This window comes from Protopterus annectens, chromosome 1.part0 (genome assembly GCF_019279795.1).
Source record: "Protopterus annectens isolate FY-2018-M chromosome 1.part0, PAN1.0, whole genome shotgun sequence".
Taxonomy (NCBI): Eukaryota; Metazoa; Chordata; order Ceratodontiformes; family Protopteridae; genus Protopterus; species Protopterus annectens.
In genome coordinates this window covers 62,550,310-62,573,064 of record NC_056725.1, presented here as the reverse complement: position 1 = coordinate 62,573,064, position 22,755 = coordinate 62,550,310, and the positions used below count along the sequence as shown (strand labels likewise).

The 22,755-nt window shown below is 37.9% G+C and overlaps 1 protein-coding gene across 1 annotated transcript in view; it reads left to right on the top strand.

Annotated features, from left to right (window-relative positions):
* Positions 1 to 22,755, top strand: part of AXL (AXL receptor tyrosine kinase) — a 1,440,461-nt gene that overhangs the window by 336,927 nt on the left and 1,080,779 nt on the right. Inside the window, exon 2 of the mRNA XM_044083580.1 lies at positions 13,282 to 13,483. Within this exon, the coding sequence (XP_043939515.1) occupies positions 13,282 to 13,483 (202 nt within the window). The remainder of the gene's footprint in view (positions 1 to 13,281; positions 13,484 to 22,755) is intronic.

The window sequence follows — 22,755 nt, the reverse complement described above, 5'->3', positions numbered from 1 at the left end:
ACAAAGGGGGAGCCACCACTGATCCCGGGAGCTATCGACCTGTTAGCCTGACGAGCCTGGTCTGCAAGGCCATGGAACGTATCATCATGGAACTCCTAAACAAAGACATTGGTAACCTCCAAACTCTGGATCCCACCCAGTTTGGGTTTGAGAAAGGCAGATCATGCCTCCTGAACCTGATCGACTTCTTTGAGGCAGTCACCAAAGCCGTAGATGAGGGTAAGGTGGTTTACATAGCTTGTTTTGACCTCGCCAAGGCTTTTGACACCATCCCCCATTCTGGAATTATAGCTAAACTCACTAAACTAGGTATAAATTTCTTCATCACAAGATGGGTTGCCAACTGGCTCACTGACAGAGCCTACACTGTAAAGGTTACAGACTCCAAATCTGACCTCAAAGCAGTGACAAGTGGAGTACCACAGGGTTCCGTCCTGGGACCTCTCCTGTTTGGTATCTACTTCTCTGAAGTACAGGCTAACACAGAAGGCCTCTGGCTAATGAAGTTCGCAGATGACTGCAAACTAGGAGCCATAGTCAAGTCCCCAAATGATGTGGACATCCTATAGAAGGGCCTCACTGAGACAGATGCCTGGTGTCAGTGCCAAAAAGTGCAGTGTCTTCCCCTTTGGTAAAAACTCTGTACCCATGAACTACCACATAGGCAGCAATCTACTTAACACCAAATGCATAAGAGACCTTGGGACCCAGGTGGACAGTAGTCTCTCCTTTGATAGTCACATTGCCACAGTAGTCAGGAAGTCTTTCTATGTGGCACACCTCATCATAAAAGGGTTCTCATCCAGGAAAAAAGAGGTCATTGTTCCCCTCTACTCGACACTCATTACACCCATTATAGAGTACAATGCCACTTTTGGAATGTACCTCACAAGACATCTGCAGCAGATGGAAAGGCCACAGAAGTACCTCACAAAGAGGATTACTGGCCTCAAACAAATGCCCTACACTGACCGCCTCAAAAAAACTCCAGCTTTACTCCGTAGCATATCGCCTACTCTGAGGTGATCTCTGCCTAACATATAAAGCTATGTCAAACCCAGAGCTGTTGGACATGCTACACCCAAAGAAATCCCAATCCCTCTGAGCTACATGCTCTAGGGACCTAAACCTTGTCACCACAATAAAGAGGACATGCTGGAGATTCCTGTCCCAGAGACTTCCCATATTCTGGAACAGGCTACCCATCTATGTCAAGGAAAGTTCTTCATTAGCACTCTTTGAGAAAAATCTTGAGTGGATGGGAAATAGGAAATATACCCCGGGTATCACTTCTGTGTCTCTGCTCGACAGTGGCACAGAAAAATAACTTTCTTGGGTGGCATAAGCCAGGGAACCTTGTTGGCTAGGCTTACGTAGGCCCTTGGGCTGATAGCCTAGTACCTACCTATGAACCTATAAAGAGGAAAGCTGTAGCAAAAAGGGAAAAAAAAGAATCAAGACTATTGCACACCAGCCAGCATAATACTCAACAAACAACTTTTAAGCCCACTCTCTTCTCCATCTCTCATTGTAACACACAACAGCCACAAGCACTAGACTGGAAAGGAAAAAGCCAGTCCAACAACAGTCATACAGTCACCATATCTCACTCCCAAGACAAACTGCAACATCCGCATTCAACAAGGAAAGCCTTTCACAGGCATACTTCACAAAAAAAAAAAAAAAACAACTGGACAGCATAACATCCACTCTCATCATACCAACAGCCCACTTGCATCCAAGGGTTCACACCAATGCTGCAGTGATTCACACTAAAACAAGACTGCATTCACAAGTGAAAGCATACATTTTTACATGTCTTTCATATACAAGATCTCACAACATTATTGCTTGGCACAACTGAGGTTTGTAAACTAAGACAAACCAACCAGAAGATAATCTCTGCTTAGTTAGTAGTACCCCAACTAACTAAATATATATGTATAAGTGCAAATAAAACCAAAAAAACACTGGCAAAGAAAATGATTAAAATAACAAAAAAACTTCCGAAGGCATCTGCAAAACGTAAATAAAACTAGGTATAACACAAGAAGAAAGAATGCAGCAAATAGAAACTGTGATTGAGCGCGCTTTCATTCTTTATTTATGTAAGAACTTCATCAGAATAAACTGTGCAGATTACAAAGTTTAAATAGTGTAAGAAAACAAACAAAAATAATCTTGTCCAATCAAAATCACAGTTCAACCACTTTACACATGATGGAAGTGTAATTCTCAAAATTCTATTGCCCATAAATATGCATGAGGTGGGTGTAACTTAAACAGAGTAACAGAGCCAAGCTCGAACAACGTTCTTAATGCAATCTGTAAACTTAACTATAAATAAGAAATCAAACATCTGTAATAATGTGTAATAAAGTACAAGTACAATTACGTCCTCAAGTATACAGAAGTAGTAATCTCTTCCGCTGTAGCAGTGAATAAAGTCAGACTTGCTTACAAGTTAACAATAAAGTCAGCCCTTTAAGGCATAAAATTAAAATCAGACTGTCACTGCTGCCATCTGAGTACACATTTTAAATTAGAAGCATCATTCTACCCCGGGAAGAACTCCGCACACAAATGGAGCTGCTATCTGAGTTCTTTCACTTCCAGTAGAGCTGAGTACTCCCCAAAAAACAAGTCAACTTGCTCCAAAACAATAAAATGGGATTTAACAAAGTCACAGCAAGCTGCAGAGTGTCTATCTAAAGCATTGTGACTGTTTTCGCCTCTAATTGCAACACAATGCTTCTTAATGCGGTCGGAAAGTTTCTGACTAGTCTTTCCAACATAAAAAAAAAAACTGCAAGTCATACAAATCCCTGCATAAACAGTGTTACAAGAATTACAGTCAAAGTGATGGGGAAAAGTAGTGAAATTAATATGTTCAAATGTAAAGGAAGGTCCTGTACAGATATATTGACAACATATACATTTGCTGCATTTGAACATCCCAGGTGGGTCAGAAACATTGCGAACATTTCCTATTAAAAATTGTGAGCCTCTGTTCTCAAAAGAGCTCTGTAATGTTCGTGCCCTTTTGTATGAAAACATAGGCCATCTACCCAGCAGTTCAGACATAGTAGGAGAGCTTGCAACAATATTCCAGTTGCTAGAAACAATGTTTCTAATAGCTTGCATGTCTCTGCAAACTGGAACTGGAAAGCTTAACGTTCTGTCTGCATTTAGTGTTGCTTTGTTGCTTAGGTTGGAAACCATACTTTAGGATAGGTTGAAATAAAACATGTCTGGCATTAGAACAACTTCTGTTACTTTTAAAATCAAGTTTCTGGGATAGTGTTTATGCAAAAAAAAGTTCACAAAGAAATTCAGACTCTTTCTTAAACTGCAGATCATCACTAACCAACCTGGAATGTCTAATGAACTGGCCTTTTAATACATTATATTTCATGTAGAAAGGGTGCTGGCTAGTAAATTCCAAGAAATTATTACGGTAGGTATCCTTACAATAAATGTTAGAAGACAGAAACTTGTTATTGAAATCAATCGAGATGGAAGTGTCCAAAAAAGACACTTTGCTTCCACATCCTGATTTTACAAAGGACAGGAAAGAAATACTGAATTCTATGGCTTGTATAAACAAGTCCAACTGTATAACTATGCCAGTCCATGCAAAAAAGATATCGTCAATATATCTATGATACAGTCTTGTGAAATTATATCCAGGGAGGTGCCCCAGTGTTTCTCGTTCCCAAGTGGCTAACACCAAGTTAGCATATGCAGGGACCATTTTTGACCTCATAGCCACTCCCTTAATCTGCTGGAAAATCTGTCCATTGAAATGGGAAAAGTTGTTCTGTAAAACTGTGTCTATCAAAGCAGTCAGTCATATTTTCATAAGAAAGGAATTTAGCATATTTAGACATGTACAGTTTAACATATTCCTTTCCCTCTTCACGAGGGCTATTAGTATACAGAGAGACAATGTCCAGTGTAACAAAAATACATCCAAGTCTCCAAATTTCTTGTTAGATCATTAAATGGACATAAAAGTTTTTATAGCTCAACTTAAAAAAGGGAGTTGTTTACATTTGCAAAATGAAAGTAAATGGTATAAGTTCTTTATCAGATACTTAATTTCTCATTTAGTTTGTTTTTCTTTTCATTTACTTTCCAACCGTTTCTCTCTACTTGTCTCTTCAAGGATATGTTGCTCAAATCCATATCTTCTATTTGTTCCAAGATTTTATTAGTTTTTAGAAATGACGTAGCAGTGTCTAAGTCTTCAAAAAATTTGATTTGATCCAGAAGGAAAGTTTTTAGTCTGGCTGAGAACAATAAGTGAATTTTTATCTGTTTCTTCTTAAGTTCTCTTATTAAAGGAAAAAAAAATGTTTTCTTTAGGAAATAACAGCTGCTGGATAGTCATTGTCAAAACAAATTATGTTTTCATTTATTTTAAGAAGTGACTTGGTCCAGACAGTTTTAAGAACTAATTCATTATCTTGAGAATAAAAAAAATCTTACTATTATAGATCTCTGAGAAGAGTTGTTATTATTTGAAGATATAACCAGAGATCTATCTGGCCTTTCAATACCATATGACAATGCCTCCAGTAAATCTAAAGTCTTAGGTAGCCAGGAATTCATGAAGTTTACTGTCTTGTTACCGTCTATATTTTCAGGAAGACCAGAGATACGTATATTATTTCTATGAGATCTGTTTTCCAGATCATCAGTCTTATTCATCAGGATAGTGTTTTGTTGTAAAAGGAATTCAACATTATTTTCATCTTCATTTAGTCTTCCTTCTCTATCATTTAAAGAGCCCTCAGTGCCAGATATTTGATTTTTTTGCAGTTGTAATGCTTCATGAATTTGTCCTCTATGCTTTGAACATTTTTCTTTAAAATTGTCAAGTGTTGTGTCCATTCTGTCCAATTTTAACGACAGTTGCTAGATATTAGTTCCGACAGACTGAAACTCTTTTCTAAACAAAAAGTCCTGAGAATTAGTTTTTGTGTGACTCATTATCAAACTGGATATAATGATGAATATATATCAAATAAAGATTTGACAGGAAAATGTTATGATATTAAAAAGAAAAAAATCTTTGACATAATCCTAGAGGACACCTTAAAATATCAATATCCACTTAGTTGGATCAGTTTAAGATTGTTTAGAAATATAATGTCCTATCAGAAATGTATAAAGTAGCGGAGCAGGAGAAAACTGCTGCTAACCAGACAAGATTGTTTAGAAATGTAATGTCCTGTCAGAAATGTATAAAGTAGTGGAGCAGGAGAAACCTGCTGCTAACCAGACCACATCCTGGCCACCCCCCCCCCCCCCATGAACACCTATTTATCAATCATATCTAGAATTATATCCTCAGCTCTTGGTGGTAAAGGCCTCTTCCTTAGAAATGGCTATGTTTACCATTCTTACAGCAGCAAAACGTCTAACCTCTTCAGGGTTTTTGAATTCACTTTAGAGGCCTTTAATTTCCTGTCAGTTGAATGAATTTAATACTTGTTGATATAAAAATAATGTATTCTTATTGACGTTATAGAGCTTGATTGTAGGAATATGTCATTTTCCTTATCGCCATGAAATTAAGGTTGTATATGGACTGAAGGGTGTGATAGGCTTCTGAACAAAAAAGCTAGTAAAGTTGATTTTACTCCCCAAACTAAAATGCTTGGTGTTGAGGGGGGTGGCAGTAATTTAACATATTAAACTAATGAAAGTAAACAGATACTCCTAGAACTGTCACAAACTGAAGTGATGGGGCACTAGGGTTATAGCCATGAAATACATTGACCAACATTTGTCAGTGTCTAAACTCCTAATGTCTTCGACAGGGTTAATTCAGAATTCTACTTTATATGAGAAAGGTTTTTGGAGACAGAAGTTGAATTCATCCCTTAGAGAAGCATTCAGTTAGGCTTTCTTAAAAAGCACCCCTACTTCACGTTTGAGTTCTGATTTAAGACGAACAGTTCAGATGCAATCCTGGCTGTGAAACACCTTCTTTACCATTGCACAGATATTTTGAAGAGACATAGAAGTTCATTAACACTGTTTACACATGGTTTGTGGACTGTGTACCCTGGAATGTTTTCTGGAAAGTCTTGTATTAGCAGTGAGGCCCCAGGGCTGCTTCTGCTTGTCACTTTGTTGCTTTATTTGAGGAGTGAGAGTTGTTAACACATTCTTGATGTTAAGTGAGATGTTTTCAGTGTGGTCATAGGACTTTCCTCAAAGGTGTGTCTTGTATCCTCTCCTCTTTAGGCTTTTCACAGACAGAATAATGAGGTGCAGCCAAGTTTTGTAGAATATCCCAATTGGAGATGTGAGGATTGAATCTGTGTTGCTTCAGATGGTTCTCTCCTGTCCATGAATGCTAGTGATTTGTATGGTGCAGTGGAGCAATTCACTGCTGAGTATGAAGCATTTGGGATGAGAAAAAGTATCTCCAGATTAGATGTCCCTGTTCTCATTTTGATAAGAGCTCTATCCAAGTGAAGAGTAGCTAAATCAGGTTGAGATATTTAAACATCTTGGGAGCTTGTTACTGAGTGAGGATAGAGGACTGGGAGATTGATCAGTAAATTGGTGCAGTGGAGGCAGTAGGGCAGGTGTTGTGCCAGACTGTGATAGAAAGTGAGAGCTGAATCCTATGATGCAGCTTTCTGTTTGCAAGTCACTCTTTGTCCGTATCCCCACCAATGGTCATGAGCTTTGAGTGGGCTATCCTACTACATCATGAAGAGCTTGACAATTCTGGAGGACCTCAGAAGATAGCCATTGTAAGGGTATTCTGTAGAGACCTCGAATGAGAAATGTACAGTGTCCTGCCCACTGGGAATACATCCTATAGCAGAAACAAGAAAGAGGGATTATGTCTCAGCTTGCCTGGGAATACTTGGGGAACCCACATGATGAGCTGGAGCTGAGCATAGCAGAGTCTGTTCTATCCTACCCTTCTCAGCTTGCTACAGACATGACACTCATGAGGGAAAGTAGTTTAGAAAATGAAGATGATGATGATGAATGCCTTGGACCAATGACTGCATAAATTAGAACACACATCTGCACCATCCATTAGTCCCAGAGGATTTCCCTTATACAGTCTCGACAAGAGAAAAATCTCGTGTTCTGGTTACTGAAATGAATGTCCACTTTCTATGCAAAGAATTGTACTAGTCATCACCTCAGATTTTTGATGCTGTACCTTAATATAACTGTGACAAATCCTGTTTTTGAACCCTGAAGAGTGACATCAGGAAACTTTAATTAGGTTTTGTTTGCGTGTCTGCAGGGGAGGCTCATCCTATCGGACTGCCAGACTGCAGCCCTCCCACCTAGAAAATAACAAAAAAATCTGTAAAACATAAAAATAAAGACTGCCTTTACCAGCAGTCCTGATATGGTCACAGATGTAACAAAGGTACCCAGCAATCATTGCTGTGAGGTACCAGGAATCTGTGTGGTGACAACCACACAGAACAGAGGAGCTCCTGACTGCTTCAGCCGAAGTCAGGACCAATGAGGAGGACTGAGCTCTCTCATGGGACATTTTCAGTGCGTGGGCTTTGGGTAGGTGTTTGGATTGTGGGCTTGCTTGCTGTTCAGGTGGTCGCTTGCTTGGATCAGTCAGTGGCTTGCTTGTTCGGTCAGGTGTGTGTGTGTGTAATGCCCCAGTTACTATATACTGGTGGCTAGAGATACTCAGGCTTGAACCCCTGTACCTTGTATGCAGGTGTTAAGGACCTGAATTCCCTACCCACCACCATTTGTAAAAAAAATTGCAGATTTTTGCCTCATATGTGATCTGATCTGTTCCTCATAATATCTGTGGTTTCTAAACACTGCAATGCTCGAAATTTGATGATGCAGTGGTAGCATTGTTGCCTCACAGCTGCAGGTTCTCAGGTTCGATTCTTGGCTAGGGTGCCTTCGGTGTGAGGTCTGCATCTTCTCCCTGTGTTTGTGTGGGTTTCCTTTTGTGTCCTCCCATGTTACAAAGACATGCTTGCATTATTTCTTCCTGGGCCTCTGCTGAAAATAGTTTTTTTGTTCCAAGTCAGATTGTCCTGATTAACAAATGTTAAATAAAATTGACAGGCATTTGAATTTCAGACTTCAGGTTTCTGAATGTTTAATTCCTTGCATATTTGATGGTGCAGTGGTAGCATTGTTGCCTCGCAGCTATAGGTTTTCTGGTTTGATTCTTGACTGGGGTTCCTTCTCTTTGGAGTCTGCATCTCATCCCTGTGTTTGTGTGGATTTGCTCTGGTGTCTTGCCATTTTACAAAGACACGTGTCTGCAGTATTTCTCCCTGGGCCTCTGCTGAAAACTGTTTTTGTTCCATCAGAAGTAAAATTGATATGAAATTTCAGACTTCATATTCTTCAGAAAATGCATAGTAACACAACCTTTTTATTTTAGAAATTTTCTAAGATGAATATTTGAAATTTGTCCTTATTTATTGGACTGTATTACCCCATTATTGGCTTTGTCCAGTTTTTTTTGTGCTAAGGTTGACAGCTATGGCAAGAACTGAATTCACTGAATATGTTTGAGGGCTGTATTCCCTAATTACTGGATTTGTCCAGGTGTTTTGTGCTAAGAGGTTGACTGCTGTGGTGAGAACTGACTTTATTAAATGATAGCCATTTAAGTTTCAGTCTTCCTCTCTTTCACAAAGCAGCTGATTTGGCGTAGTGGTATGTTGCTCTGACTGTTTTGCACAGGGACCTTGGCAGTAAAATATATGGTGGTAACGCAACATTTTTCTTTCACAAAGCAGGTGATTTGGCATAGTGGTATGTTGCTCTGACTGTTTTGCACAGGGACATAGGTAGTAAAATGTATGGTGGTAACACAGCATTTTTCTTTCATAAAGCAGCTGATTTGGCATAGTGGTATGCTGTTCTGACTCTCTTGCACAGGGACCTTGGCAGTAAAATGTATGGTGGTAACACGGCATTTTATTCTAGCAACTTTCCAAGGTTATACAAGCAATGTTTAATGTGTCCCTGGTTTTTGGCCTTTTGACCGACCCATATATTTGGCTTTTTCCAAATGTCTTGTGCTGCGAAGTTGAGATGCAGTTGAGTATTGAGTAGATTTTACAAGGAGCTGAGAGCTGCAGGGGAAGAAAAGTTTAGTGCTGCTTATGCTAAGTCAGCTTGCATTGTTAATAGCACAACAGGTTGTGTACTTGCTTTTGATGCAGAAGGTTGTTGGTTCTACTCCCACAAGGGGTGAATGCTGCCGTACTGAAAAAGTTAAGATACTAACTATGAGCCTGTTATCAGTTTGCCATCCATTTCCTATTGCAATATTACTAGCTTATCATTTTTAATGTAATATAGGCAAGTTATTCCTCAGGGGCATCAGGCACTTTATTTTTTGATGAAACCATGACATATAAAGGTGTTTGCTAGCAGCAACCTCTTCATTACTTACAGATTTATTTAATGTGGAATTATTTAGATGACTTTTTTACTTCAGAGATTGTGCATATTTACTGATAATGGTGGACTGTAGAATTGTGCATATTTATTGATAATGGTGGACTGTAGAATTGTGCATATTTACTGATAATCGTGGACTGTAGAAGTTTGAGTAGACTTATGATGGAAATGTTCTGAACTGGGCAGTTTTGTCATTATAGGTGCATGCATTTTGTTTCATTGTTTACTGGGAAAATGTTCAAAACAATAGGAAGGTGTATCAAAGAGCACATGCATGTTTCATATGCAAGGGGCCTATGATTTGAAAACAGCCCAGAATTAGTCTTTATCTGCCACTGGTAAAATGTATTTTCTTTGAATGTGGGTTTCAATGCTGTTTCAATGAATGTAAGTTTCAAGGGCAGAGAAGTTTTAATGCTAAGTTTGTTTAGCAGATGTCTTAGTGTTTGTGCTGCAAAATGCAAAATAAAACTTTCAAATGAAGTCCAAATCATCATAGAAGTAAATCAGTATGCACATTAGTGTTTATGGTAAATGGAGTGAAATAGCCAAGTAATGGATCATTGGAATGGCTGCAGGGGGAGGCTCCATGATTTTGTGAGGGGGACAGCCCCAGTTGAATTATACCTCCCAACTGTCCAGATTTTCAAAGAATGAATAGATTTTTGCTTCTTATTTTTGGTTTGTTCCTCATAACATTTCTGGTTTTCTGGCAAAATCATTTAGGAATTAAGTCACTAAATAATGACACACTGAGTTTCAGACTTCATAACCTTCAGAAAAATGCATGCTAAAGTAAGACCTGTTGTTCTATCAACTGTCTCAGTTTATACAAGAGCAATTTTTAGTACTATTTATATGTTCCCCCAATATATCTGGCCTTGTCCAGATTTATTGCATTAACAGGTTGAGAGGTACATGCAAATAAATGGATTTATAGAATTAGGCATAGCCAAACCTCTCAACTGTCCCTGATTTTGGCTCAAAATGTTGCTCTTCCCCTAATAATCCCTCCGCAAAATAGGAATTTTGGAAGAAAACATGGAGGGTTTACAATTAAGAAATAACTGTAATAATCAGAGTTATAGATTACTTTTATTTCAGAAATGCGTGTAGATTATTTTATTTTGTCAGCTACTCAAGTTAACAGTACTAATATTAAAGTGTCCCTTCTTTGACAGGTTCCCAGCTGTATTGTGTGGCTATTTTATATTTTTACATCCCATTTTTGGTTCATTTTTCATAAAATTGTGTTTTTTTTTTTTTTTTGGTAAATTAGTGACAAATCATTAAAGACTGAAGTTAGAAAATAATGACAGACATTTGAGTTTCAGATTTCATACCATTCAGAAAATTCATACTAATGCAAGACCTATTCTATTATCTTTCTAAGTTTATAAGAGCAATATTTAAAAATTGTCCTTATTTTTGGGCCTTTGTCCCACTTCTATGTATGGCTTTGTCCAGATTTCTTGCTCTGAGGTTGAGAGTTATGACAAAATGTGTCAGGGCCATCACAATCAGACAGAGACATTTCAAATTGTGACATACTTGTTGCACCCCACTCCCCCATGTATTGACTCTGGATGTGTCGAAGCAAGGCAAGGAGTAGTTATGCAGTGTAAATGTGCAGAGTATCCCCCCCCCCCCCCCCATCCAAGGTAGACACAAGTACTAGAGTGGCTTTTCATCTGTCCTTGATTTTTGCAGAGTGGTCTGGTTTCTGTTATATTTTTTGTACTTTGATTTATGCTTATTACTCAAAGCGCCTGTTGCTCTGTGTTTAAGTAGCAATACTTTAATGACCATCATCAGGTAAGCTTGGCTGAGATCGTAAGATGCAAGTAAGCTTTAATAAGCATACTGTAAAGAATTGCCAACATTGAAAGCCTTTCTGTTGTTGCCATGTAGAGAATACTTAACTAGATAATGTATAGGCCTCGGGTATTGAAATGCATATGATAGTATTTGTAATAAAGGACAGGATTACATTATTTTAAGAAGCTCATTAGACATGGATACTTCCAGTCATCTCTGCAGGCTTTACCCATAAACTAAACAGAATGCCAATCGTGTGGTCCATAACCTGTACAGTAATCCTTTTAAGCAATGTATCTTGAGCGTATTTCTTGTTTGCTTTTCATTTTTTACTTTGATCATGTTTTCCCCATGAAACAAGTAGATAGTTGTCAGGCAGCAGGTCTTTTTTTGGATAAGAAACATTTTTACAAGTGGGGGCATCAGAGATTTCTACTTTCAGCATGTTACTTGGTGCTTATAATTTAATATAAATTATAATTAGAACTGCAGTGCAAGAAGTGGTTTGAGTTGAGTGCTGCTTGTTTTTCTTATACTTGATTTTGACTGGCATTCCATTAATGTATTTAAAAAGTAATTTATTTTTTCATACCTCACAACCTTTTTGTTTCCATCTAGATATTAAGTAAGCTGTCATGCAGCCAATGCATTGAAATATTTTTTTCTTCTGCACTTCATTTTGTCTTGATTGGACTCTCATAATGATGGTTTGGCACCCAGGGCAGTGTATTTAGTTAGTTTTTGTGGTTTTCAGCATAGCCCCTCCCCTTTCTAGTTGGCCGCACCCCTTCCCATTGACCCCACCCTTTCAGCTGTCTCTTGCAGCTCCCCTTTAATTTGAAGTCACCAGCCGCCACTGAGTGTCTGTAGGGGTTCAGATCCATCACAGTGATGCTAGTCTTGCACAGCAGTTCATCTTTCAGGTTGGAGGTTGAAATTGTGATTTTTAAAGCAGTATCATGTACTCTTTACTTTTTATGACACTAAAGTAGCTGGCCTATTAAGAGATCACAGCATGAGAACAGCTCTGCTTTGTTATTTATTTATTTTTTTGGGAGGGGGACTGCTATTGTATTTTAAACTGCACAGATGTCAGGAAGGACATGCTGAGTATTCTTACTGTCCACTTGCATTATGCATGTTCAGTGACTTAATTTTATACTTTGTGGTACATCTTTGACCTTTATTTCCCACTGTGAAGTATTAGGCAGTCCACATGGATATACTGTGGCTATTTGATTTGTAGAATGCATATACTGTATGTCCTTTACCTGAAAACTAGACTTCTCCATTATGCAGTTTCTTTGCATATAAATTTAGTGGTGTCAAGAAACACATGGCGGCACTAATTACTGTTCCAGCTGTTTTAGCAGTCAATGTAACTGAATTATCAAAGTAAAAGCAGTATTGTTTGCAAAAATTTAAGCTACTCTTCAGCAGTGGTTTAAAGCATCCAAGTAACCAAGCCCAACAGCGAAAAGTGACACTGCAAGAAGATAAAACGCTGCTCCAAAGCCACAAAACGGTATTTTAATAAACAAATGTAAGCACGCTTGTTTCCAATGCTACAGAAACATCAAAGCATGTTAAAGTTTGCAAGTATAGTAAGGATTAAGATTTTCGAAACTGAACCAAACTTGTTAGTATTTTCAGAGTTATGATTTGGGGTTTAAGCTGTCAGTACCAAGATGATCTGCTTTAAATGTGGTAAGTGAATCAGGAAGAGTCTGGCATTTATTTTGACTATAGCTTATGCAATAGTGAGTTTTCATTTGAAAGATTATATACACTGGTCAAACAATGTTTTTATTATGTAGAATGCACTTGTCCAGACTAGAGCTATGCTGTTATATGCTATGGCTGCATATGCTTTCTGTGTCTAATTGCAGTTTTCAAAATAGGGAGGAAGTGTAGTCTATCACACTTTATCTCAAAGAGGAACAGTGAGAGTTGATAAATTACTTTTGAAAGGATATCTGTTTTAAACATAATTTGTGTTTTGTTTTTGCACAGAGGATTACTTTATCAATGGACCGACAAATGTGACATCATCTCAAGGGAAGGATATTGTATTGAGATGCTCTATCAAAATGTCTGATGGTGAGCTTGAAGAAATAAATTGGCTGAAAGATGACAAACCTCTTTATGTGGCAGAAACCAGTGAAGCTGTGATACCACTAGAAGGAACTGAATGGCAGGCTACGTGTGAACTGAGGTAGTGCATTGTTCAAAATATCACTTGTTATGCATTGTGGTAACTTTTTGCAATATAAACAATTTCTTTCAGCTAAAATGTTTGATTCTAGACTGTTTTTATCATTCTTGGTTGGTGCCTAATTGAATACTTATTAACTCATTGCCCCTTGCAAATTATTTTTTTTTTTTCTAAAATGAATTAGCCAGCATTCCTTTACTAACAAAATATACTGAAAGCATTTCAAATATGCATCTGAAAATGAATTAATCACAGTAAAGAATTTCCTTCCTGCTCAGACATTACAATCCGGGAGTATAGATCTTAATAGGCTGGATGTTTAAGTTCTGAGGCAAAGCAGTTAGCATTGCTGCCTCACAGCATTTCTTTCTGAGTTTTAATTATTGTCTGATGTGTCTTCTGCATGTAGAATGCACAACAATATCCCTGTGTCTGTGTAGGGTTTTGCTGGGTAGTGTTTTTTCCTCCCACATCACAAAGATGTGTAGTAGGTGAATTGCTCATTCTATAATTCTGTATTAGGTGTGTAAGCCTTGAGTGAGTGAATGTCTGTTTTTATGTCTTACAAAAGAGTGATGTCCCATCTGGAGTTAATGTCTCTGTCTTAAGCCCATTAAGTGCCATGACAGGTTTGTCCTGAAAACCTGAGTTTAATAAATTGGGTAATCCGAAAAGGAACAATAGATTGACTATCTTGAAAATGTGAACAGAGTTTGAAATCCTCTAATATTACTGTTTAAGCATGTTCTGTGACTATCCGCTTGTGTAGTAATTCCACACATGCACTTTCTAAATTAGTAGCAAATGTGGTTTTAATTATTATTCAGTTGTATGAATGTATTAAAGAACTACAAAATATGGTTATAGAGTTTACATACTCCTTGCTTAAAATGAATTTATTGAATATTTGTCATTAAAACACCACATAAGAAATGGCTCGATACCTAGTTTCCCATACCCAGTTATGGATGGTTGTTTATATAACTTTTCCAACAGCATCCCAGAAACATGCTGATAGGCGAATTGACTATCCTTGCGACACTAAACTTGAGGTGAATTTTTTGACATCCTTGTTTCAAATGCACTACAAGCTGGATTTGATTGGAAACCCCATCATAATCCTATGTTTTCTGTGGTGTTGAATGTAAAAGTAACTAACATGAAGTAAGTTGCAATAATTTTGATTTTGACAAGATAATGTTTGACCAGGCGTTCGTGAAAATCTACTGCCAATCATTAGCGGACCGGAGTTCATCTGTGGCAACCTCTAACCAGGAAAAAGCCGAAAGACAAACAACAAAATGTTTGACCAGGACTGTAAATCTGATGTAGCTGAAATTAATTCAGAGGTGTTTAGCCTTGTATAGTAAGATTTAACACATTGTTGAAATGACTGCTTGTTGTACTGGTACCAAATAGTCTTTCACAGTAACTAGTAGGTCAGAATTTGTGTTTTCTGTAAGATGAATAATTTAGAACCCTAATATTGACCACTGCTGACATCCCCAGTCAGTAAAGAAATGTAAATGTAAGATATGCATGATAAAGCAAGGTAGACATTGACGAGCAGAACTTTAATAGTGGTAGAGAAAGCATTTTTTTTAATTATGACATTTCTTCCTTCTGACTATCAAATTCCTGCCATGGTCAACTTTGCTCACTCATTCCCCCTTTGTAGGGAATGAGCGCAGTTTGAGCATACACCTCATCCAGGCATCCTATAAAGGAGTTTTTTTCCCCTTATACCCTAAATATAACATGCACTTGCCTGCAAGGTCCTAAGGGTTGGCCATTCCTCTGTGGGGTGGTGCTTGGGCTTGTCAATCACCTCTGTAAATAACACCACCTTTATGTCCCTCTTCCCGTTTGATTTCTCCATTGAAGTTTGTAGGTGGTGTGCACATCCTGAGACACATTTTTAGATGGTGGGACAGAGACGGTATGCACACTGCTTAAATGCAGAGTCAGAAACAAATCCAGAAATCAGTGAAACTTTTTTCTTAATTTGACACTTTGACATAATAAGACAATGTGGATTAACATGCATTGTCTAAAGTAAAAGAAGTTTGTAATTCTATTATCATCATTTATTACATTTAATTCACCACTTTTTCTCTCTAAAAATTTTTAGGAAGGACAAAATTTTGAGCTAAAATCAGAGACATCTCTGAAAAATAGGGACAGATCACAGGTATGATTATATGGGTATGTAATCTGACATGTTGTATTTGATACCTTCTGTCTGACACAGTTGGATCGGAGGGTCCTATTTCTAATTCTTCAGGTGATGAGTACTGAGTACTGAATTACTACCATAGCAGTCACCTGTGTTTTATCTACTTAACAATTCTGAAGTTCTGTCCATTTCATCTGTATTGTAAACACTGTAGATCATACATAATCCACATTTTCACCTTCTGCTATTTCACTGCATTTATTTACCATTCATTTAGTCCATTTACACCTGTATTGTTTAAAGGAAGACTTCACCTTCTGCTACAGTTTAACTCAACCCTTGGGATGCTTTTCTCTGTACAATATGTTTCCAGTACTGAATTATACAGGTACCCAAAACCTGCTTGTACTTTATAAAACTTATATTTCCTTGCCTTGGAATCAAAGGAAGGGAAAGTCTACCAACTTTTTTAAGTTTAACTTCTGACATACTTTGCAGAGGAATCCTTCTCCCGACTGCATGACATACCACAGACAAAGCAAAATCTCTAGTTTACCCTATCAGGTACTGCTGACAATGTTATATGGGCAATTAGTTCAGCTGATATCAAGTGCTCGGCAGCTCTTATTAAAAAAGACAGAGAGCTGTGTTTTCCACAATCGTTTTTGCAATTGGAAGAGAACTTGCACTGATTCACAGCTGCTTCCATTGTAGCCATGTCTTCATAACAAAACAAAGCAGTTAGATCACTCAATACTTTTCATATCTTAATAACTTAAATGTAGTATCAAAGATGTCTGTGACATTTAGAGAAAAGTCAGAAAATGTTTTTTCTTGCAAAGTATCAAGACATTTACAATTTGCAAGACCCCCCCCCCCCCCCGCACTGGACACAACTGCCCAAATTAGGACTACTGCAGGAAGTCAGTCAGGTAGAAACCCTATCAACTGCATGTGCCAGCAATGCTTATAAAAAGGTGTTTTATTCTTATGACATCCTTCCAGTGAAGGATGCATATCTAATGCATAGATCCATAGGAAGAGACATCTTCCACTTACTTTTGAGTCAGTCCTTACACAGGTAGAGTGCATGAGCTTTTTCTAGTCTAAAAAGGAAATGCAATCATTGATGTCAACCACGATGCACAAATCAATTTATGTAGCATGCATGTGTTGTATGCCCTTTCATGAAAAGCATTAGGAAAAGGAAATCTGAAGTACTTTAACTATCTGTATACTATATACAGATAAGTATAAAGTACATGTGTGTAGCACACATCTTACATGTGTGTATAGAAACATGTTGGTGTGTGTATAATGGAGAAATGGAGTTTGTGTGTGTGTGTGTGTTGCACAGTGTAGTTAATTCACTGTTTTAAATCTTACCAATTCTGCCTTTATTAATTTGGTATAAAAGGCTTACTTTAATGTATACGTGTTGCACAGTGTAAATCTTGACATGTCTCCCCTTATGAAGTTATAAATGCTTTTGCTGTAGTAGATGTTTTGCATATTTTCATAATAACTTGTATATAACCATGGAGGTTTTCTCCATGAGTATTTTTGTTGAAAAGGATTTTATTTTCCAGTCAGAGTTTCCCCCCAAAAATGTAAGGTAAATAAATAAACAATGGGAGTGATGGGGCTGAAGATCCAGGCTCAGACATATGAAATAGGCCTGCTGATTCTGTTTCCACTTTAGAATGAAATCCTATGCTACTGAAACACTAAATAGGCCAGTTATAATTTTCTGTTCTGTATCCACTAGAGGCACAGTCCAGCACTGAGTACAGGTGAGACAGAGTATGGCTAAACTGCCATGCAAAGTGAGAGTGAAACACTGATACAAACCAAACATTTAATTTTTCATTAATCGGTTTATTAGCCTTAAGGTCCTTGATTGTGGCATTCATGTATTGCATATGTAAATATGGCAAGCAGTGCTAAGCAAGTTAAACAACTGACATATGAACTGAATGGGAAAACTAAAAGCACAATACAAAAAGCTGACAAAATTTAGCTGAAGTGTTTGAAAGACAGGAGTCAAGGTGATTCAACAGTTCCTGTGCAAAACTGGGAAAAACAATGTGAGAAAATGGGCTTGATCTATGATTGTACAATTGAGGGAGAAAATAGATTATGAGCAAAGATTCTTTCTGCTGTGGCCTTTTTATGATTGTATCAAGGAAAATGTAGACATGTTAGTAGCAAATTGTGACTGGAGCATCTTTATTTGACTGCCACTTTCTCATTGGTATTCCCTGTATTCATACTGGTCACCAAACCACTGTTTTCAAGTCCCAACAATTGTGGAGTTTGCCAGGAGTAGAGGGACATATATTAGTTGTTGTTTGTCTTTTCGGCTTTTCCCAGTTAGGGGTTGCCACAGCGGAGCTCTGGTCCTCTAATGATTGACAGTAGATTTTTATGGTGCCAAGTTGCCAGCCCAATTCCCAACCTTCAGCAAAGGCGCGCCCATTCACACATATCTTTCGGACGCCACTCAACCATGGGGAGGACATGCAGACTCCACACAGAAGGCACTCCAGCCGAGAATCGAACAGGTGAACCTCTTGCTGTGAGGCAACAATGCTACCGCTGTACCACCACGGCGTATATTAGTGAATGGTCAAAAGACTGCCCCTCTTTATTAGCAGTAAGCATTCCTAAAGAGGCTATGCATATTATCTCACAAGAGATGATTAATTGGCAAATTGTAAACTGGGGAAGCATGCAAAGGGCAAAACATACACAAATGAGAAACAAATGTATAACAGTACATGAGCAAGAGGTTGTTGTTGATAATGTAATTTCATATAGTCAAATATGGGGGAGTGCACTAAAAATGGAATGGAACAGAAAAAGACACTGCAGAAAGGAAATGTTTTGCTTGTTAAACACACTGGCACTGCAATTATGACTGGGGAAAAAAAACAGTACAGAAAAGTTTAACATGCAGCGGAAAGCTATGAATTTCTTTGGACACTTAATGAAACCCACAGGCACCACAGCTAATAAAAGGCCATCAGAAGCATGATATTGAAACAGTACTGTGATAGTTGTGATGTGCACTGAAAAAAGGAATCAAGGGATAAGGGGCATAGGTTCATACAAAGTTACTAGCACACAGTCCATGAGACCAATAGGGAATCTAGCCCAAATTACCAATTGCTGCAAAGTACTGCCTGGTTAAGTGACTTGCTCAAGGTCACATAGTAGGAAAATGTAGATGGATAGATTCAAACCATGTACTCTTAGCACTGAAAGCAGAACTTCAGTCCTGTGGACTTACTGCTAGACAAATCACAAGTTCAGTTAGAGGAAAATGAATGGGTTACTGCATGTCTCAATTCACTGATGGCTGTAACCATCAGGAGTGCAGTTTCCTGCAAATGTACACAGTGTAATTTCCAAGTCGTACAGAGCCCAGGAATGTAGCAAGCAAGCAAGTAATGTTTTCATCTGTTCCACCTAAAACTGTTAAAAATATTGTTTTTAGATTAACTGTATTGCACTTGTTATTAAAGGCATTCATTTAGACAGTTGTAGAAATAATATGACCTGAAAAAAGCCATCCTGATGTGATGCTCAGAAGAAAATGTAGTCAATAAAAGTAGTATGCCTGGCTGCACCCTTGACAGAGCCCAAAGTATAAGTAGTACTTGTGGCGTTATCAAGGAGTTAATTTTGCTGAAGAGTGATCGTGTTGTACGTAAACAAATAAGGTAATGAGCAGAATAACATTAAAAGAGAAAAATATAATGGTATAAGACATCTGTCCTACAAAAAAAGTAAAAAGAAAGTTATTCAACGGTAAGCAACAGAAAGTTGGTAATATTTTGTTGTAGACTTTTACTTTGTAAGAGGAAAGAAGAACATGACGTTAGTTATAAAACAAATGAAAATCAAGCATTTTCTCAGCATTCAGGTAAAAAGATAAATAAAAATAAAAATCTTTCCACTGCAGGGAATCAACAGTTATTCTCAAATCCCAGTAGCACCTGTCACCATACCTCTCAACTGTACAGTTTTTCGCAGAATGTCCAGATGTTTGCCTCATATTTTTCATCCATTTTTCAAGAAACTGTGGTTTTCTAGCAAATCATTGAAGACTTAAGTCAGAAAATAATGACAGGTATTTGGATTTCAGACTTCATACCCTTCAGAAAATGCATGATAATGCAAAACCTGTTATTCTATCTACTTTCTAAGTTTGCAAGAGCAATATCTGAAAATTGTCCCAATTTTGGGGCCGTTAACCTCCCACTATTTATGGCTTTGTCCAGATTTTTTTGCTCTAAGAGGTTGAGAGGTGTGGCTGTCACTCTTGAAATTGCAAGTACCTCTAAGTGCAGTGGCAGTTTTGACCCTTCAAAAATAGGATGGGGGAGGCAACTGTCAATTCATCTGGGACTACAAAACGATACTTTGTTCAAAGGCCTGCGATTTAGCTACTTTTTTGGTTGCATCTATATAACTCCATAGTATAGTGTAAAATGGGCTCAAAGACAAACATAAATTAGATTCATTTCAGGGAAAGAAAAGTAGCAGCCCTGTTACAGAAGGTATATTAGATGACGTTGACTGACACTAATCCTATTATAAGTCAATGCCATGGGAATACACCACTACTTCCTTCTGTCTAGCATGGCTTGAAATGGATTATGGGAAAGAGAAAGGCCTGAAGGAAAACAAAATCACATTGATATGTTAATCCCCATTGGCAGCCATTTGAAGAAAAATATATTAAAATTCTATAGGAAGCACTCAGCGCTGCTATAGATTTTTGTAGTTCAAAAGTAGGGTTTTCCTTTAATAAATTGCAGAAGGTCTGATAGAGGTTAGGAAGTCTTTTGATATGGCTATTTAAAGACAGACTGTGTTGTCCAGCAGCATCATCATTGTTTCCTTTTCTGCAGATTAGTCCTTTTAGATGTAGCAAAATATTTAACAGTGTACCTTTATAATTAACCTTTTGGAGTGTGTGTGTTAAATATTCCTTTATAGTTATTGCTTATTGTAAATTTGAGACACACACACACACACGCACACACACACACACACACAGAAGATAATTTAAAAAATATATATATATGTAGGATCCTAAACAGTTAAAGTCAAAACCTTCCCCCCATTACACTCAGACTGACCATCTTCCATACTGCGGACCTTCTACTACACTACTGGGGCAAGCTGTGGTGAGGGTCCTCATTCAGGCAGCAATGAGGAGTTCTTTGCTCACATTTCTGCCTTTGCTGTGCTTCCATAGGTGGACATCCTTATTCCTCTGGTAATTCTAGCTTTTCTGTCATTCCAGGGCCATATGGTGCCCTATCTTGCTTGTTGCTGGGCTGGGAGCTACAAGGTGCCACTGCCTAGCACCTTTGTGTCCTTCTGGCCTCCTACCTCTAGAGTTAAAGGCAAATCCTGAAATAATCAGGGAAAATTAAGGAGATTTTTTAAAGTATTAATATTGTTATCTTCAGAAGCTGACAATACGAAAAAATGCAAATTAAGAGTCTGTTGTAAAGTAAAAGATGTCTGGGTCAGTAATTATTGTTAATATTACAGTGCAATCCACCACCTTTTCTTCCAAAGTCACCAGTTTATGACAGAGCAAATGTCTGAACCAAAATCAGGAGCATCCCTGAAAATGGAAGACAGTTGAGAGGGAACACCCCTAGTAGTCGACATAGGCACCCACATCATCATAAGGACAACCTGTGTTTTTCCTTTGTACAGCTTCTCCTCCACATCTGCCCTTGGGAAAAACTGAAACTCATTTGGGATCACCAAGCCTACATCCACTGTCTATAAAGACACTTCTTACATTAAAGCTTGTGCTTGCATGGTAAACAGGACTGACTAGGATCGCAGTCACTCTTCCACAGGCTTAGCGAGCTGGCAAAGCTGGCAGTTCTCACCCTCCCACTCTGACTCTACCAGTGCCTGAGTCAGGCCATCTGGGTCATAGCCATTGAGGCCTTTATCCCACTATGCTACAGCACTGGGCCATGTTGCACAATGTTGTTTTTGATTACTGTCTGCATACATTTGAGAGAATATCTTCATTTATGTGCTGTTTATCATAGCATTATGGGTTGAAACAGATTAATTAAGCTTAGTTGTAATGTTGCATAATTTTAGAAGACATTGTGGACTCTCTCATGACTGGCATTTAAAATCACGAATGCAGGTTCTGTAGTTTTATTTCTTATTACCTGCATTCAGTTGTTGCCCAGCACTGTTACCAAAATCTGTTAAGTAGTCTGTCCTGTAACTGTATGGGACCTCTATAGTAAACTGAGAATAACAAACAAAATGTTTCAAGTAATAATGCAGGAATATGTCAAGAGACAGCAAAAGAAAAGTTACAGCTGTCAGAAGTCGTTGTCTTTATTCTACTGTACTGCAGAATGATACAATACAGTAAATCAACAACAATTTTCCCAACATAATGCATGTTTGATTCTGCCTTTAAATTGACTGGAGTCCCATTGTGCCGATTTTTGTATTTTAAAATGCAAAAATCACCCTTTTCCTTTAATATATTTGCTTCCCAAGTAATAATAAGTACATTTTAAATACTGCTTCATGTAATGAGGTTAAGCTGAATGGGATATAGGTTATTCCCACCAAAAATGGGTGTTCATCATTAGTTTACTTCTTGGGTCCCTGTGATAAATTACTTTTTAATGTTGAGTTTGTCTGGAATGACATGATGATCATTTAACAAACACAAGCATCAGCTTAGTGTAGCAGCTTGCAGTGACTGCACTGTTTACTTTTGGTCTGCTTTGAAACTGATAATGTTGGGAGGCTGCCAGCAGTCTGGCACTTATTTATTTACATTTTCATTAACAGGGAAGACTGTTTAGCTGATTCTTGGATTTTTTTAAAGGGATTATTTTGGATTGCATTTAAAGTGAATGGAGACGTTTTGATAATATTCTGCAATTCCCTTACTGTTTTAGCAGTGGGAACTGTTGCACACTAACATATCAAAACCCAGTGGGTTGAATCTTGTGCAGGTGAATAATGATTGTTAGCAGTAAATGAATAGGTTTTTATGTGGTTACAGAGTTGGTAAGACAAG